This window comes from Poeciliopsis prolifica, unplaced genomic scaffold (genome assembly GCF_027474105.1).
Source record: "Poeciliopsis prolifica strain line A6 unplaced genomic scaffold, Auburn_PproV2 SCAFFOLD013, whole genome shotgun sequence".
NCBI classification, from domain to species: domain Eukaryota; kingdom Metazoa; phylum Chordata; class Actinopteri; order Cyprinodontiformes; family Poeciliidae; genus Poeciliopsis; species Poeciliopsis prolifica.
This window is the reverse complement of record NW_026562388.1, coordinates 10,143,713-10,161,965: the sequence shown is the minus strand read 5'-3', so window position 1 is coordinate 10,161,965 and position 18,253 is coordinate 10,143,713. Positions and strand designations below refer to the sequence as shown.

Here is an 18,253-nt window from a genome sequence, read left to right as displayed (position 1 = left end):
GCAATATGTATACCAATTAACCTGACAGTCATGTTTTAGGAGCAAGCTGGACTCCCTGGAGATTCTGCTTTTTGGCACTAATTATTCAAGGAAAAATATCTGAACATCACTTCATAATTTTATTAGAACATTGATTAATGTTACTCTTTTTTGCTGCAAATATTATTTAAATAGAACAAAAAAGACAACAGGTCGAGATTAAATAGAAAACTTTACAGACGAGTATAATGTTCAAATGACTTGTACCAATGATTTAGTCTTAATTAATTTTAACCATGGTTGATTTCCTGTTTGAGTTGCGATGCTTTTATTTTGAAGGTACCGCTTCCCGTTTAACTGTTAGCGCAAATGAAGCTTAACGGCAATCAAAAGACAGAATAGATTGTAACGGAGCTTATAAAATACATTTTATCATGAGCAGCTTTCGTGGCAAAGAGACAAGGTATGTTTATTACAGTCTAAATAAGTATAGCCTATGCTTCAGATTTTGTGGTACTCAAACGATGCATTTTAATTACAAAAATAGTCATTTTACTTTTGTAAACGGATTCAAGTTAAGACGTATTGCTTTTACAAATCATCAGTAAAGTGTCTTTCTTCATACAGGGCGGCATGCTACAAATTATTAGGCCTGACCTGATTACAAAACAATTGCTTCTCTATCAACAATTTAATACTTGACAATGAATCAGTAGTAATTTAATACTGGATGATAAAAAAGACTAAAACAGACATGAAATGACATCACTGACACCAGGCTTAACTAAACCTGACTGTTAACCTGGTCTGGCGCAGGCCGGATGTGATAAATCGCCATTGTAACTTATGTCCTGCTGGTGCTGTTATAAAACCGAGTCCAGACACAGCCAGGATTTAAGAGGAATCACTATTATGAATATTTAGCTTTCAAAATGTAAGACCAACATGAAAAGGGTCTGATATTAAGTTTATTTGAGCAAAATACCATTGGTGTAATTATTTAAATTTAAAGCGATTAAATATAGCTATATATTCTTGTCCTCGTCAGTATACTCAAAGATATATTTTTTTTCTTCTGCATTTTCAGCGTGAAAATATATTGCTGCTTAAGCATCTTCGCCTGTCATGCTCGTAAATGTGTGAATTTGCCCTCATGCTTCCCTCTGTGTCAAAGCTTTTGAGCAGAGCAGAGGTGGAAACCGCTTGGAGAGCTGCGTGTCTCTGTGCGTCTGCTTCTGACATCACCCCTTCTGAAGTTACAGATATGGCAATGCCTCTCCTGGAGACAGCTTAGTCTTCTTGAGACTGACAGACTAAAGCAGGCGTCGTTATGTCGCTCAACTGGTCGTCCAAGGAGCAGAAAAGCCAGAACCAGCCGCCAGCGGCTGGACAGAAGCGAGTGCGCAACGACCCGGGGAACAAGGTGACGGTGGTTCTCGGTGCGCAGTGGGGGGACGAAGGAAAAGGGAAAGTTGTCGACCTTTTGGCCACCGAAGCTGACATTATCTGCCGATGCCAGGTAAATATAAGAATTTGGAATTTCTTATATAGTGGCTTCAGTGACATGTGCCTTTTTTTTTTCTTTCTTTCTTTTTTTGGAAAGAGGGTTTGCACATCTTGGAATAAAAGCGGGCACTGACGTTCAGACTGGAAAACACCTGAAAATCAATTGTGCTTTCTGGAACCCTCATGTTTAAGCTGTTTTAACAATAATTTGTGGCAAGTGTACCAAATGTAATTTAATGCAACAAAAAGTGGAACCTCATGTCCGTCTCATGTCAAATAGTTAGGAAAAGTGACCTGGGACAGGTTTGTTGTCCAAATACATTGACACACAACACTCTAGAGGTCAATCGTACACTCAACCCTTTCAGCAGTTGGGGTGTTGTGCTTTCTCCACTGTCAGTAACTGGTACCCTGTGTTCTGAAGGCTTTAGAGCCCCACCCTCCAGGCCGGAGAGGTCACATTCTCTGGCTGGTTTGATATGTGAGAAGGCCAATCTGGTGGGGTAAAAGAGCAGAGCACCAAGCCTGTTAAACTGGGTTCTGGAAAAGCTTAGTCGTTACAAAATGTCACCATGTTTCCCAAATATCAGACTTGACATTGCCACTAAGTATTCTGATGTAACAATTCAGTAACATGTATTGACCCCCACTGAACCTTTTCACATTTCTTTATGTCACAAACATCAACATCAGTGAGAATATTTTATGAGTATTTACCTAATAGAATAACAAAAGATGGTATATAATTACTTACTGTTCTGTTACATTCATAATTCCGTAATTACTGTGGACAACAATAATCTAATTTTGGTCAGATGAATATAGGTCTGGACTTTGATTGAGCCATTCTGATAAGTGTTTTGATCTAAGACATTCCATGGAAATCTTGGGTGTCCTTATTGAGTGTAAAGCCAAATCGCTGCCCAAGTCTCAAATCTTTTGGAACTTCTTCTAGGTATGCGCTGCATGTAGCTTCATCCATTTTACCATCTAACTATGAGTGGCATCCCTGCCCCTTGATGCTGTCACCATCATGTTCCACAGTAGAGATTTTGTGCTGAGAATAATTTCCAGTGTTAGACTGTTTTGCATGTATTTCCTAAGTTCAATTTCCATACAATTTAACCAGAGGACTTTCTTCCCCATGTTTGTCTTCAGTAGGGACAATGGAAAACTGCATAGAGGACTTCTTATGGCTATAATTTGATACCCCAAAAGGAGTGTACAATTATGATGGGAGAAAATGGGAACAAATATTCCTCCACCAGAGCTATTAATCTTTGCAGCTAATCCAGAAATAGCATAGATCTCTTGGCTGCTCATTGGATTAATTCTCTCTTTTCCCAGTAAATCAGTTAAGATGGATATTCTTTGTAGATTTTCAGTTGTGAAGACTACTCAGAGAAATTTGCAAACTTTCATACATTGAAAGGTAGGTTCCTTCATCTTCATGATGCTTCCTCGCTGTTCTCTGTTGTCAAAGAACAGCTGGATTCATACTGAGATTAAATTACACACAGATGTGCTTATTAGTAATTAGGTGCAAGTGAATTATTTGTAATAGATTTAATTTAGGGGTGACAGGCTGTTTACAAACCTTTAAATTTTTGTCTGTAAAAACTTCCACTTTACAGTCATTCACTACATTTTGTTGACTTATTCAGATAACATCCCAATAAAATAGAGTGAAGTTTTTGGTTATAGCATGACAAAATGTGGAAGAGTTCATGAAATTTGAATATGTTTGCAAGGTGCCATGCATTTACCATTGCTGTTACAGGGAGGCAACAATGCAGGACACACAGTGGTTGTGGAAGGCAAAGAGTATGATTTCCACCTTCTCCCCAGTGGAATCATAAATACCAAAGGCATTTCACTCATTGGTAACAAGACTTTTACTCTTATGTCTTTTCAGGAACCGGACCCTTCTCAGCATTACTGAGTCTTTTCCTTTGATTCCTTTAGGTAATGGAGTGGTCATTCATCTCCCTGGACTGTTTGAAGAGGGAGATAAAAATGAGAAGAAAGGTATTTTGTTGAGAAATACTTCTTAAAAAGGTCTGAAGTATGGTTTTGTGTTCTCATATAGACGTAATTTTTATTCCATGACCAGGTCTGAAAGGCTGGGAGAAGAGACTGATAGTTTCAGATAGAGCTCACCTTGGTAGGCACATTTCCTTCAGATGACTATCTGCAGCAACAATTGTGTCTAACAGAATTAAATTTTATCTTTCCCTCAGTCTTTGACTTCCACCAAGTTGTTGATGGCTTACAGGAGACAGAAAGACAAGCACAGGAAGGAAAGAAGTAAGGAATACGAGGAAAATCTGAATTGGATATGTTACTAATCTGTTCTAATCCTCATTAATTCTGTGTCTTATTTTCCATGACAGCATTGGAACAACAAAGAAGGGCATTGGTCCAGCATATTCCAGCAAAGCTTCTCGCATTGGACTTCGTGTATGTGACCTGCTGGGCGACTTCAATGACTTCTCCACCAGGTTACGATAAAAGAAAAATAGTCCAACATGTCAAAGTCTTTTATCTACATGGATTATAATATTATGAAAATTCTTTTCAGATTTAAGAATCTTGTGCATCATTATCAGTCCATGTATCCCTCCTTGACAGTTGATGTTGATGACCAACTAAAAAAACTGAAGGTAGGTGTGGGATTTTTGCTCGCCTTGCAAAAGTATTCTTAATCTTTCATAGCCCTTGAGCTTTTTCACAGTTTGCTATATTTTATGGGGCAATGGGAATATACAAATTTATCCCTTTTATCAGTTATTCAGTGTATTTCATTCAGTTTTTATGTAATAGACAAACACAAAACAATACATTATTGCATATTCAGTTCCTTTACTCTGTTCCTCCAAATAAAAATGCAACACAAACATAGGTCCATTTCCCTTCATTTGAGGATTATGGCTCACTTTGTATTGGTTAATCACATTAAACTCCTCACAAATGCATTGATTAAATGGTTTTAATATGAAAAAATTGAGATAATTCCAATAGCTCATGACATAAGGATAGCCACTAATGATTTTATTTATTTACACAATAATATGCACTGGGATTTTTTGCTCTTATATATATGTCTCTCACTCCCTACCTTCACCCTCCATCATAGAATCAGGTCTTTAGATCAGAAATTAGGACAATATTTCACAAACATGGTAAAAGTAGCTTTCACTAACATCAATAAGTTAATCTTTTATATGTGGGCACTTGGAAAACATTAATCCAAAAGGTGTTTGGTTGTGCAAGTTTAAAACATCTTCAGGAGGAGCATGTTTTGTTTTTTTGTTTCGTTTTGGTTTTTTTACTGGATCTAGATTCGTATCTTCCACTATTCCAACATGCCTAAATACAATTACTTCTGAACTTGTTTCTGGTTTTTGTGTTTACTATTGGACTCCATCTGGCCACCTAATCAGTATTAATGCTTTTGAAAGTATTAATACTGCAAAACACCAAGATTATCTCAGTTGGTATCTGGAATGTACAATTTTTTTTAAAGGAAGCAAATGAACAGCACCATGCAACTTTCAAACCTTCCAACTTTGAAAGTTGCTATCAGTCTTGTTTCAACTATAAAAGTGTTTTGTTTCACAAAGGATTTTGCAGAGCGATTGCGCCCAATGGTCAGAGATGGAGTCTATTACATGTATGAAGCTCTTCATGGACCTCCAAAGAAGATTCTGGTTGAAGGGGCCAATGCTGCTCTTCTTGATATTGACTTTGGTAAAAAATCATTCCAAAGTAATCTTGAACACATAAAATAGCATGTTTATACTTAATACCAGTGATGCTGTATTTTTTAGGCACATATCCTTTTGTGACTTCATCAAACTGCACCGTGGGAGGGGTGTGCACTGGACTCGGCATCCCCCCACTCAATATTGGCGATGTGTTTGGTGTATCCAAGGCCTACACCACCAGAGTGGGAATTGGAGCCTTTCCCACAGAACAACTAAATGTAAGATCTTGATGTTTCATCAATAATTTACCATCTGGAAAAATTCGTTTCTACTAATATTGCTAACACCATGTGGGTATTCGTGTCTAATAGTGTGATATCCTTGACTCAAAGGACTCAAAGGCGGTATTTAAGCAAACATTTAAACCCAAAAAAGTATTGTTGGGTCTTATGATCTCTTAAAACAGAAAATTTGCAATTATTTCTGTTGCTGATAAAACAATACAACATTGGATATTAGTTATATTATAAGCTGTAACAATGTTTTCTAAAACACATATTTTTGAATTATTTACTGTTACATAATGCAGAATATTACACCTATCAGGAAATAATTGTGCTCATTAGAAAGGAACACGAAACTAGCAAACTGATATTAGCAGCTTAATTAGTTGGACAATTTGCTGAAATAGTTGTCCTGTACTTGTCTACATAACAAGCTTACTTCTCATAGCTTGCCAATCGTAGCTTTAAATCTGGATCACCTAAATATTAGTAATGGTTGGAAATTCTTTAGTTTTCACATCCAACTGTCTGTGTTTATCACATTCTATGACAGAAAAATGTATCTGCCTCAATGAGGAAAGTTCTCATTTCAGTCATCTGACTGGCAGTGCACAGCAACAGGTGGAGGAGGGACATTGCTAAGCTTTATAGTTCTGCTCTAATACTAAGGTGATATTAATGCTAAGAAATGTACAAATGTACAAACCTCAAAATGTCTTTATTAAACTATGCTTGGAGTATAATAACCTAGTTTGGGCTTTATCTGTCTATGTATTTTAGAGGTTGAATGAAAGATCATGAAGCTTGGAAAGTGGGAAATATGTCTTTTGGTTAGAGCCAAAAGACATATTGCTTTCTTCAAATGCAATACCATCTTCATGTTATAACCAAAAGGGAGAATTTCCTTGATTTTTCTAACTATAAAATCTTATTCCATTGAGACTGGACATACAAATAAGCAAAAAAAAAAATTAATTGTTTCAGAGCAGCTGACTGGTTGATTCTTTTTGCATCATTTCCATCCTTAATCTGAAGAGCATTTTGGTTGGTAAATGGTGGTTAAATCTGCTTTACACTCAGCTCCATATAGTAAGACTAAATAATTGGACTATCAGTCTTTCATTTAAATGTATTTAAGTTATAGAAATGGTGTAATAGCAAATGTAAGAATATGAAACTATCTTTTGAAAACCTTAGTATATGGGGCAGCATTGGGATTTTCAGCCTGACACATACAGTCTGTAATTGTGTAAACAGTTTATTTTGGCTGGTGCAGCTGTCAGCTTTCTCACACCACATATTCTTATGGATAAATTTAGGGCCAGATTCTTGGTTAAGGATATCCTTACTGTAAGAGCCAGAATTATGTTACCTTTTGCAGGAACTGACCTCAGGGTTAAAGGTCTGGATGTCAAATCAGCTTCTTGCATATGTGATGCATAATTGTCTTTTTTTTTCTGTTTGTGTTGTGAAAGTAACTTCCTCTTATTTGAATTGACATTATTCAAGTCCTTGAAATAACAACATAGTCTATTATTTTTTGTTCTCTGCAGGCAGTTGGAGAGTTACTCCAGACAAGAGGTCATGAAGTTGGCGTGACCACAGGAAGGAAGCGGCGCTGCGGCTGGTTGGATCTTGTCATTCTCAGATATGCTCATATGATTAATGGCTTTACTGCGTGAGCACCACGAGAATACTCTTGCAGTCTTACACCATCCTAATTACTGTTTCAAAATATAAAACTGAATTATATTTGAATTAAACTTGTTGTGTCCAACAGCATTGCTTTGACAAAACTTGATATTCTGGATGTGCTTGATGAAATTAAAGTTGGAGTTGCCTATAAACTTAATGGAAAGAGAATCCCTCATTTCCCAGGTAATAAATAGAAAAGATTTGTGACATTGCCTTTGACAATACCCCATCTAAAGATTGAGAATGCCTGCTCTGTTTTAATTACAGCCAACATGGACATTTTGCACAAAGTGGAGGTAGAATATGAGACCTTCCCGGGTTGGAAGACAGACACATCTGCAGCCAGGAAGTGGAATGATCTCCCAGCCAAGGCACAGAACTACATTCGTTTCATTGAGAACCACATCGGAGTCCCTAGTATGTCTGACACGAAAATCCTAAATCTTCAAACTTCAGTTTCCACTAGAGTTCAAAGATTAACAATTAATGTTCTCTAGTAGGAGACACAATTACCAAATTCATTCAACTTTTGATGATGACTTTTATAGCTCCTTTTGATCATCTGTTTCTCTATCTCATTCCAGTCAAGTGGGTTGGTGTTGGAAAGTCCAGAGAGTGCATGATCCAGATGTTCTAAACTAAAATTCAACTCACAGAAGAAAGGACTGGCACAAAGGGGCATGTTTTAGCCACAATAAAATGTTCTCTTTGAAAAAAATAATAAAAAAAGATGTGTATACAACAAATGTAATGTGTCGATTAAGTCTTTTCTGAGCCGATCAAACATACCCGTTTTTGAAGGTGCTACAATGAGCAGCAAGATATAGTTGGTAGCTTTGAAGAATGTCCTTAAAGCTAGCAACAAAGTTTCTATTTATCTGAACTAATATATACGTATATAAGAATCTCAAAGCTTGATGAACTAAATTATAATCTTAACTAAATTATAATCTTAACTAAATTATAATCTAACCCTACATTGAATTTTCCTACAAAATTTTTTCCTGATGTGTCTGAAACTCTGACATCTTTGTAGATTTGTATTAATATTGAAAGTAAATTGGACAATATTTACTAGTTAGATGATTTCTAACTCCTTGATTGGCTGCACTAGAATTCAGGGGTATCTGAGTGTAGCTGGATTAATACAAATGCTGTATTTTTTTAGAACTCTTTGTAAAATATTTTCAAAACTACAACTCATTTTCCTCTCACTTTATTGCCCACTTTTATTGGTCTTCCACATACAATTAAAAGAAAATGTTCAAGTTTCAGTGCCTTATATATAATACATTTCAGTTACTATTTGGTATTATAAAAATACAAATACCAAATTTGTATTTAATACCAATTATTTATTAGAGAAATGGTCATGCTAATTGTTTGTTGTTGCCTTTACTTTAGTAATGTTCCTCATCTCGCCTTTGACTCCTTAATCGTAAAACAATTTTATGTTCAAAATTTAAGTTGTGCTCTTCAGTTTCCAAATATTTCCAGTGTTAAAGGATTTTAAAGCTTTAAATAAAGCGTTTTTGATTCGTTTTCTCAAAAGATCTGAAAGCCAATTTTGAAAGGTAAAAAAAATCCCAGCGTAAACAGTTACTACATTTTCGACGGCCCACAAATGCAACGTCGTGTCCTGAAATGGTGTTTAAAAGTTGATCACATGGCACAAGAGCAGCGATCTGAGATTGGAGTTTTGTTGTCACGTGACGATAAGGTTCTGTTTGTGATTGGCTGCTTTTTGGCTCCTGCCATTTTTCCCGCAATAAACAAGTCTGGGGGTGTTAGCCTAGCTATACACAGGGAACTTTGCACATTTACCAGCTAAAATGCCCAAACGAGCTTACCCTTTTCCTGAATCCTTCTCTTCCCAGTACAAAATACACATCGGGCAGCGAGAGATAAACAACTTTGGAGTGTTTGGAAATAAATATAGGCAAGAAATATACGGTAAGTGATGGTTGTGGACGACTTATCGCTGTTGCTCCGTGTTAGCCACGGTGTTAGCTTCGTTACGCACATTTGCTTGTGGTTCACTGCATTTGCAGCTGCTGTTTACACTCTTGTTTTGTTTAACAGCTGATTGAGTCTCTTGTATAATTGCTTTACCCCCCCACACCCGTCCCCTCCCTTTCTGCCTCTTATAGAAAAGACAAAGAACCTGCTTTTCAATGGTGCGAAAGCTGTAGTGGGGAAAATATGGACTGGAGAGGAGAAGTGCCCAGATTCACAGTTCAAAGAACAACACACTGCATGCAGTCAGACACTCCTGAGAGGACAGACACTTATTGGGCAGGATGGGAAACTCACAAGAGCAAATACTGTACAAGGTAAGTTCAGACTGTAGAGGTCTCATGGTCAAAAATGATGCACAGCAAAGAGATTTTCCATATTAACTTTAAACAAACTGTGAAGAACATCTCATCTGCAATAGACGTGGTGCAGGACTCTATCCTAGGCCAGAGAAACTTTCCTGATAATCATTATAATGCTGCCTGCACAATATTTAAGTTTTCTGTCATACAAAACCAGGCCTGAAACAGAGGATGCAACATGAAGAATGGTTTTGGTTTTGTAAATTTGTGAAGCGCCGTATAATACATGACTCCCACAGTCTTTTGATTCATGCACTTTTTAAATGCATAAAGAGTTTTTATTTATATTTTTGTTGATTTTTTTTACTCCTACCTTGAAGTACTTCCACATATTAGACTTTAGCCTACAACAGTTTGGACAAAGCAGATACTACAGCCACCATACTTCTGTTAAATCAGTAACTCAAAGTCAAAAAAGGGTTTCATCCAAACTCTACTGACTTTTAAAGGCACTTTATGTTCCGATCCATAAATGCTTCACAGTTGCAGGAAGGTGAACTCTTCTCACACAGCGGTTTGAAGGAACATGGTCATGGTGAATGTAATTAATGCCATTTCTGTTGTTTCTACATTCCTGTGCACTGGTATTTCTGGTAGGCACCAGATCCTTCATAAAGTCAGGAACTACAACATTTGCTTTTAAATTTAAGCTTTAGGCTGTGATTCAAACTATTATTTCAGCTGAAATCCAAGATGAAGTGATTGTTTCTTGACATCTGTTGGTTTTAAGTAATTACACAGCGACTTAAATATGTATTACACCAATAATATATATACAAAGCACGGATTGGATGAGCTTACCTGTTTTCCTTTTCTGGCAGAAACATTTTTAAACAGTTAATGTTTTGTGCCAGCAGATGTCAGGCTTGTCTTGTGCTTGCAAGTCTGCAAGTTTTTAATCTCTGAGCCTAAATGGGTGTATTTTTATGTAGGTGTGTCAGCGGCTCCCACAGGCTGCTGTGTTTGTCATAAAAATCAGGGTTCCAGGACGCTGTGTTCCCAGTGTGACAGACCGGCTTGTGCTACTTGTACCAGACAGTGTTCCAGCTGCTGCAGCCCGTGCTGCTCCGTCTGCACCATCGTAGAGTAAGTTTAACTTCTCCCCTGTCTGTACTTATACATTGTCTTGCAAAAGTTTTAATGCTCCTTGAACTATCCGAACATTACAACTACATACTTTTCTGGGGTTTATTGGGATTGTAACAGTGACCTTTCCTGTACAGGTCCAACATGTCAAGCTGTTTTTACCTTGGTATAAATACTATTTATCAGCAAAGGCTTTAGATAAAAATTTAACAGGCAGGTCATGACAAATTTAAAGGAACAAATAAAATCTCAAATCTTGAAGAGCTCACAGATCATTGAGAAAATGGGAATAGGATGGCGCAACTGCAAACCTACCAAAGTATGGTCAGAAGCACCCATTGTTGTGTTTATGGAAAAATGTGGGAAAAGAAACATTTTTGAAAGAAAATACCCATTTCAGCCACAAGTCTTGAAAAGCATACAACTGTGGAAAAGGTTATTTTGTTAGATGAGACCAAATATAAAAATGTTAAAGGGTTACAGATGCATCTGAACGACACTGTATATGTTCGTCTGAAATGCCTTTTTTATATACAATATTTGTTTGGTAATGATAGAAACTAGCAGAGTGAGCTTTAATCTTTGTAAGTATAGCAGAAACATTTTATACTGCGTTTCAAAAAAGGTTTGCTTGTAAAACTTTTACTAGATGGCATTTCTGTAAGTATGGACTGAGGGATGCAGATGTAACTGTCATTACATTTACTGCCAGAAGGGGGAGACAAATCCTCCCAAGGCAGCTTTTAAATGTTTCCATTTTGCTTTGATCCTTGAATTAAAAATGTTCTATCTTTGCTATTTAACTTAATTGATTTACGCAATAATTTTAATTTGAGACCTGAAATAAGCAACATTGCTTTGATAAAGTTGCATGCTTGATTTGCGTTAAAGGGACAAAACAACAGAAGCTGACTGTATTTTCTGAAACTGTTGCTGATAAATCTTCACAAATCATAAAGTATTCAGATAACTTCAATAAATTGTACTTTAAATTATAAACATCTCTCAAGCTTTTTTGCTGTTGTGTTACTGAACCAAACTAACTGAATTTAGATGTTTAATTCTTTTGGACATATTAAGCAGCTATCATCTGATACTTAACATTTTAAACCCTCTTCATTGCAGTTACAGCGGACCATATGATGAAGTGCTATGCTGCAGCTGTTCAACATAAGCAGGACCAACATAAAGGATCAGTTTGGGTACTTGATCATGTAAAGTTGCCCCCATGAGATTTTACAAAGAGGACTGTGTAAACTTGTTTTTATGGTTGAAATGTGTTCTTGTAAATATGTGTTTTATTCTGAAATAAACTTGAATGTTTTTTTTTATTAAATCCATTTTACTTTGTACATTTTATGTTTTATGTTGGTATTGCATTAAGTAGCATACGTTTTAATTTTTCAATTTGGAAATCGATGTCTCAAAGTTCTTGTTTACAAATAGGAAATATGCCTAAAAAACAAAGTCACAAGTTGAAGAATAATTGTTACATTTTTAAAATTCCAAAATTATGCAGAACATAAAATCTACCTACAACAAAAGTATTGACATATTAAAATCTCTTGTTCAAATCTGAATTTGAGTGAATACTAATTTATTTGGTAGTTTACACAGAGAGAAAAGTCATCTGAAAGCTGCAGCTTGGACCCCTAGCAAAGCAACACCCTACAGAGGAATTTAAAATGACTGCCTGTTATTTACCACACAGGGGGAAAAAACATCTGCAACCCATCAATGTGATTTGAAACGCTAAGACTCTACCAGCCTTTATGTTACATTTTGCAGTTTCTGCTCCAGTTCTGACCAGCATTACTCTGATGCTAACAGTGCTCTGTTCTTATGTTTCTCAGAGAAATGGTCAGCAGAATACAGTGGGGAGCCATGAATGAATTGTGAAAGTCACATTTCTCCTGATTGAACTTGAGGCTTTGACTGCACTGCAGCAGTGCAGTTAAAACATAAACAGGACAACACTTCTCAGCAACTTATAGCACTTAATTTCTCCAGATGCTGTTTAGAAAGTGAGAAAGGTGCAGTGAAATATCTCATTCATTTGGATAAATGTTTGCTGAGTAATTATTACTACATGCAATCTTCAGGCATTAGCTGGTGTTTGGTGCTGACAGTAGACAAGACTTAAACCTATGCTGTAAAAGAAACAATGTTCCTACTGGATCAACTATATGATTGTAAAATTAAAACTGCAAGCAGCCCTGTTGTCTGACTGATGACTCCCCGCTGGAGCTATCCATAGTAATTATGGCATAAAATATGTTTTGGACTCCTAGTTACCCAGATTTCAATTGGCGAATAATTTCAGGCCAAGGAGTGTTTCCAGCAGAGAGATCTGTTTCTGGTTGTACAGCTCACTAATGTTCTCTGCATAGTTAATCTTTGCAGCAGAGGTGCTTGATTCATATACTTTCAGTTTTGCATAAAAGGAGTCACAATGCATTCATCTTCATAATCGGACCAATGAGGGTGCCAACTCAATGTTTTCACGTATGGAGGGCTTTTTGTTTCAGAACATTTAAACACAATAACCAAGTTGTTTATAAGGGGTTTATTTATTTCCTGCTATTTGGCACTAAAGTATTTATTTAAAAAAAAAAAACAAGGTTACTCAGCAGGTGGCAGCATACTTCATGAAATCCTTGTTTGAGAGCTGAGTTGTTACAGAGACTCTGCGTCTTCGGATTTTTGTCTCTTTTGTCCAGTCTGAAGACAAACTCCTTCAACCTTTCAACCAAAGTGTTTTATTTTGGCTCGACGACGATAACGAAATTCCCACCCAGCTTTTCTGGATCGACCTTGAGATTTATTTGCTGAAACAAGACAAACGAGCGATAGAACAGAACCAGAGCTTTGAAGCCGCTTTGGCTTCGGTTATCCCTACCGGACCCGACCTTGGGGTGGTGTAGTCACCACTTTGTGTTGGCTGCTGTTCATCACTGGCGACGGCTGCTTTTCAGGGTCAGATATTGTACCCTGTAAATAATTGTTCTCAGCAGCACTTTACAGCAACCAGTCACACGCCGTGCAGCGGATGCCGGCCGGCGTCGTGTTCATCTGCGCTCCGGCTCGGTTCGAGTGCGCGTCGCGGAGCTTATTGCAAATGTGTCTGTGCGCCGTCGAGTCACATCGCCTGCCTGCCTGCTCAGCGGCCCAGTTGTGGCCCGGGTCTTTGGGGAGCTGTTGCAGTTGGTGTCCGAGTGCACTGCTTGACTTCTGGCTGAGTGAGCAGACAGCTGCTGGGGAGCCAGGCGTCAACTTGTCTGCACATTTCTTGATAAGACTTTTAAGAAATTCAGTTGGATATGAAAGACTTGATGGAGATATGTGGCTTTTAAAGCTGCAGTGTTTCTGCTGAATATTGGACATTGGTTATGATTATTTAACTTTTTTTTCTTTTCTTTTTTGAGTAGAATGTATTAATATTCATTCACACATTATAAAAGTTGATAATCTATGTTCCATTGAAAAATTGCCTGTCTTTATTTGAGCACATTTAGTTCATACGGGGGCCAGTCAGGTTTACATAGCCTTGAGTGCCTCAAATATTTGCCTCCCTTACAACTACTATGAAATTAAGTCTTTTTTTTTTTTTTTTGTAATTCATAAAGTAAATCAAAGTGTCGAGGAATTTAATAATCCTCAGGAGAAATGCAACACATCCCAAAGACACATTTATCTTAGGCACTTTAAAAGAAGGGAAAGAGAATAATCAAATGAGGCACATCGAAGTTGATTTTTACAACTCTTGGGTGGTTTCAATAGAATAGCATATTTCATAAACATCTATCGAGACAGAGTAACTAATGAAAGGTGTAAAACCAATAAAACTGATGAACAAGAGTGGACAAAGGATGCTATAGAAGTTCAAAATGGAGGGATACACAGAGATTTTATTAAATGCAGAGGGCACTGCATCTTCTTTCTATCGCTGTAGGTCTTGCTGTTTTCAACTCTGTAATGATGACTTTATGTACCTCCATAAACCAGAGTACAGCTGTTCAAGATGTTTCAAGCACATCCTCATCCTTGACACCAAAAGGTTGCGTGGAGCAGCCTTGCTGAGAAAGAACCCCTTATCTATATGGTACATGAATGGTGGCAAGAAGCAAGGAGGGGCCCCTCATAATCACCCATCGAGCACCAGACAGCACCAACTGGACCGGGCCACGTGGCTTTGTCTTTCACCCATTCTTTTGGCGGACCAGCTGTGGTCTGAGCGTGGCGAGTGTCAAACCCAGTGATGCTGCTGCTATAAATATGAGTCATTGAGTGGATGGAGCGTGAGTTAGTGACAGCTGTATGCTGGACCAAGGACACGCTATCTTGGCACCATTAAGAGAGACGGTCCAAATAAGGTCAACACAGTACGAGAGATTGCTACATACTTTTATTATGGTTTTAGTGTATTTGATATGATTTTGTTCTATTTACAACCAGATATAAGCAAAGAAGTGGGAAGTTTTGTCAAACTTCTGCAAATTACAGGGCAGATATGACATTTTAGAATCATAAAACCTAAAATGTTAAAAGTATGAAAAATCCATTTTAATCTGCTTTTCCACAGTTAAGATGTACCCTATATCAATAGTTCTATTTTTTATGTAGCCTATGTCAGTGCAAAAACATTTAATGATTTCTAATGATCACGTGAAATCAATAATCAATCCTGTGAAACATGTCTAAACCAAATGGAGAAGGGGTTTGACTGCAGTTGTAGTTAGCTTATATACTCGTACTTTCACTTCCATTTCGTCCATAGCATGTAGCATTAGCTCAAAACAGCTGATTGTTGTGGGGAAACTAAAAGTGCTCCGTTGTAAAGTGCCTGTAATTCGTCACAGTAGCAAATGACCACGAATAACAGCAAAATTGTTATTCATAACCCTAAAATTCCTTCATATCGATTCAATTTCTAGTCTGGTTCTGACCAGCATTGTCGCTCTGATGTGTACAGGAATGGGTCTCCACTTTCCTCCCATCATTACATGGAAGCTTGTTTGTAATCTATTACTTTAAGTCTTTTCTCTTGACTTTGCCCTCCCCACTGAATAAAAATATATATAAATATTATTTTTTTAACTCTATTTCAAGCCATCCTTTACTGTTGCTCCTTTGGTCTTTAGTTGCCATCACATCATGTATTGATTTGGTGGCTGAAATGCAACACCACTACTAATGGACGACTGCCTTTTTTTATTTTTTCTCACACTGGGATTAATATAACACTGAATACCACTGAAATGGAAAAGTTGCAAAAACCATGATTATATGTCCTTTAAAATATTGTCTTAGATTTTCTGAAAGTCAAAAGAATGGCTCCTCCAAACATTAAGTGGATGATAACAATATGCATGCGTGAGCCAGGGGGGCAAACTAACACTGCGTATGTGTGTGTGTGTGTGTGTGTGTGTGTGTGTGAGTGTGTGTGTGTGTGTGTGTGTGTGTGTGTGTGTGTGTGTGTACTGTCTGTACACAAGCGTGCGTGCGGACATGTTTGTGTGCCCTTTTCAAAGTGTGACCACCTGTCCTTTGTTAAGAAATAAATAAATAAACACTGGCCCCACCAGCTGTCCCTGGCAGTCCGTCCCTGCAGAGGTCAAGGGCTCCCACCGCTGGCCTTGTTGAGGTGGTGGACACTTACAACTTTCCTCTCAACTTCTCTCAAGTACCTCTAAACACAAACACACACACACACGCACACACAGGAACACACAAAAAGAACCAGGCTTTGAGCCTTGGAGAGGAATGTTTTATTACTCTGTCGAGTTACACTGCACATATCCCAGCTCGTCACCCTGCAGCTAAGCCCCATCACATGGCCCCTGCTTTCCATGTGAATGTGTTGGTTCATAAGAAATGCACACAGGCAGGAAGTTTAAGCTCCGGATCCCTGAAGGCAGATGTGAGATGTTTGGTGCCGGTGAGCGCTCCGAGGCCTGCTGCTACTGTGACTGCTTACAGTAACATTGAGAAGGGCCCTTATTTACAGTGCCATAAGCTGGCTGAGGCTGTTGGGGTGGCTATGAATGATCTTGGGAGGACATTGTTTTCTTTATGTTGGAGCTGGCTGGCTAGCGCCGCCGTGTCGTCTGTTTGTGTATAAAGTGCGTGCTGGGGAGCTGGGCCAGACAATAGCCCGGCTGAGCTACTACCCACGCACACAATAGAGCAGTGGGATGAGGCCGTGGTTTTTTGGGGGCCGTGGGGGCGGGCAGTTCTGGGCGAGCTGGATGCGGCCCTTGTCTATATGGCGTTCTCAGAGTGTGGGTGAGCTGGGATTTGGGGGAGGGTGGTGGGAACCCGAGCACATCCCGATTGGGATCACGAAGCAGAGCGGCTGGATTTCTTTCATGGTGCAGCAGGGAAATAACTAAAAGTATTATTTCGATAGTGACAATCTTCAGTGAATTGGCATGAACGTCCTAAATTAGACACACATTTGGTATGAGTGTGTTTACACACAAATAATGTGTGTAATCAAGTCGAGTTTTGGTCAAAACTAAACAGCAGTCAAGTGGATTTGTTATGGAGGTTTTATCTCTTCTTGGGTATATTGGAAACAGGTCAGAAACAATAGGAGCTCATCTTGAAACTACTCTGTCCTTGAGGTCAGTTTACGCTTTCAGACAGATAGGGCCTGTAAGACCTGAAGTATTGTCACACTGTTGTCTCTGTACACACTGCAGCACTCCATACACACAGCAACCACGAGTGTGTCAGACAAGGACTTCACATTGACATAGGTGACACCCATCTTTATTCGCACCGATAGTGAAAATGTGTAAGAAGCCTTAAAATAAATGAATCTTTTACTGCAGTGGCATAATCTTATTTCTTTTAATCCACTGGAGGACATTTATTCAGTGGGCAGAAAGTTCAGTTTCATTTTTTATGAACCCTTCGCTGGGATAGAAATATGACAGCAGAAAAGGCACATCTGTTTTAGAAAAAAAGTCTTTCATGCTTCCTAAAGAACTGTAGCCTAGTGTTGAGTTTGAAGTGATACTAGAAAGAAGACTCTTCTCTCCTATCATCACAAACATTACCTCCTCTGGGAATTCACCTGGAATTGTTTGCTGGAGGAGACCAAGAAATTTTTAGGAAAAAGGAAACAAAAAAGGGTTCAGGTGTGAAAAAAATTATGAATATGCAAAAAAGTTCCTCATTCTCATGGTTAAATATGGAGGATATGTGAAGCTGTGGGCCTGTTTCTCTTCCAAAGCCTATGTGAACTTTGTAAAATAAACTGCATTATGAATCATTGTAAGGCATTTTAAATGAATATCAGGTGGCCTGCCTTAAAACAAAAAATGAGTTGTATTTGAATCTTTCAATAGAATATTTATCTAAAAGTCTCCAGACTAATATAACAACTAAGAAATAAGCTAAAAAGATCCTAAGAGACGACTCTGGATTGTGATAAGAGAAACAAAAATTCCCTATCTGCATAAGCTCTGACACACATATTTCTTGTGAAATATTATGGTAGAAAATCTGCTTTGTTATTGTTTTTTTAATCAAAGTTAGCTGATAAATCAGCTGGTGTGAAACTGCTTAAAAAGGGAAACGGGGGGAACAAAAAGATTGCCACACAAACAGA

The 18,253-nt window shown here is 38.0% G+C and overlaps 2 protein-coding genes across 3 annotated transcripts; both read left to right on the top strand.

Moving 5' to 3' along the window:
- The first annotated feature begins 373 nt into the window (after positions 1 to 373).
- adss1 (adenylosuccinate synthase 1) lies at positions 374 to 7,917 on the top strand. Of its 2 annotated transcripts, XM_055038784.1 has the most exons (14): positions 374 to 442; positions 1,236 to 1,498; positions 3,266 to 3,368; positions 3,451 to 3,513; positions 3,599 to 3,649; positions 3,726 to 3,792; positions 3,879 to 3,986; positions 4,067 to 4,148; positions 5,109 to 5,235; positions 5,316 to 5,470; positions 7,030 to 7,154; positions 7,257 to 7,354; positions 7,439 to 7,588; positions 7,756 to 7,917. In XM_055038784.1, exons 2-14 carry the CDS (start codon positions 1,310 to 1,312, stop codon positions 7,806 to 7,808), a joined length of 1,371 nt encoding a protein of 456 aa, XP_054894759.1. In that variant the 5' UTR covers positions 374 to 442; positions 1,236 to 1,309; the 3' UTR covers positions 7,809 to 7,917. The 2 variants fall into 2 exon arrangements, with proteins under 2 accessions (XP_054894759.1, XP_054894757.1); XM_055038782.1 differs by lacking the exon at positions 374 to 442 and having other exon boundaries at positions 1,174 to 1,498.
- Positions 7,918 to 8,934: 1,017 nt separating this feature from the next.
- siva1 (SIVA1, apoptosis-inducing factor) lies at positions 8,935 to 11,975 on the top strand. The gene is made up of 4 exons (XM_055038515.1): positions 8,935 to 9,124; positions 9,322 to 9,504; positions 10,482 to 10,635; positions 11,761 to 11,975. The coding sequence occupies exons 1-4, from the start codon at positions 9,004 to 9,006 to the stop codon at positions 11,807 to 11,809; spliced, it is 507 nt and encodes a 168-aa protein (XP_054894490.1). The 5' UTR covers positions 8,935 to 9,003; the 3' UTR covers positions 11,810 to 11,975.
- Positions 11,976 to 18,253: the final 6,278 nt, after the last annotated feature.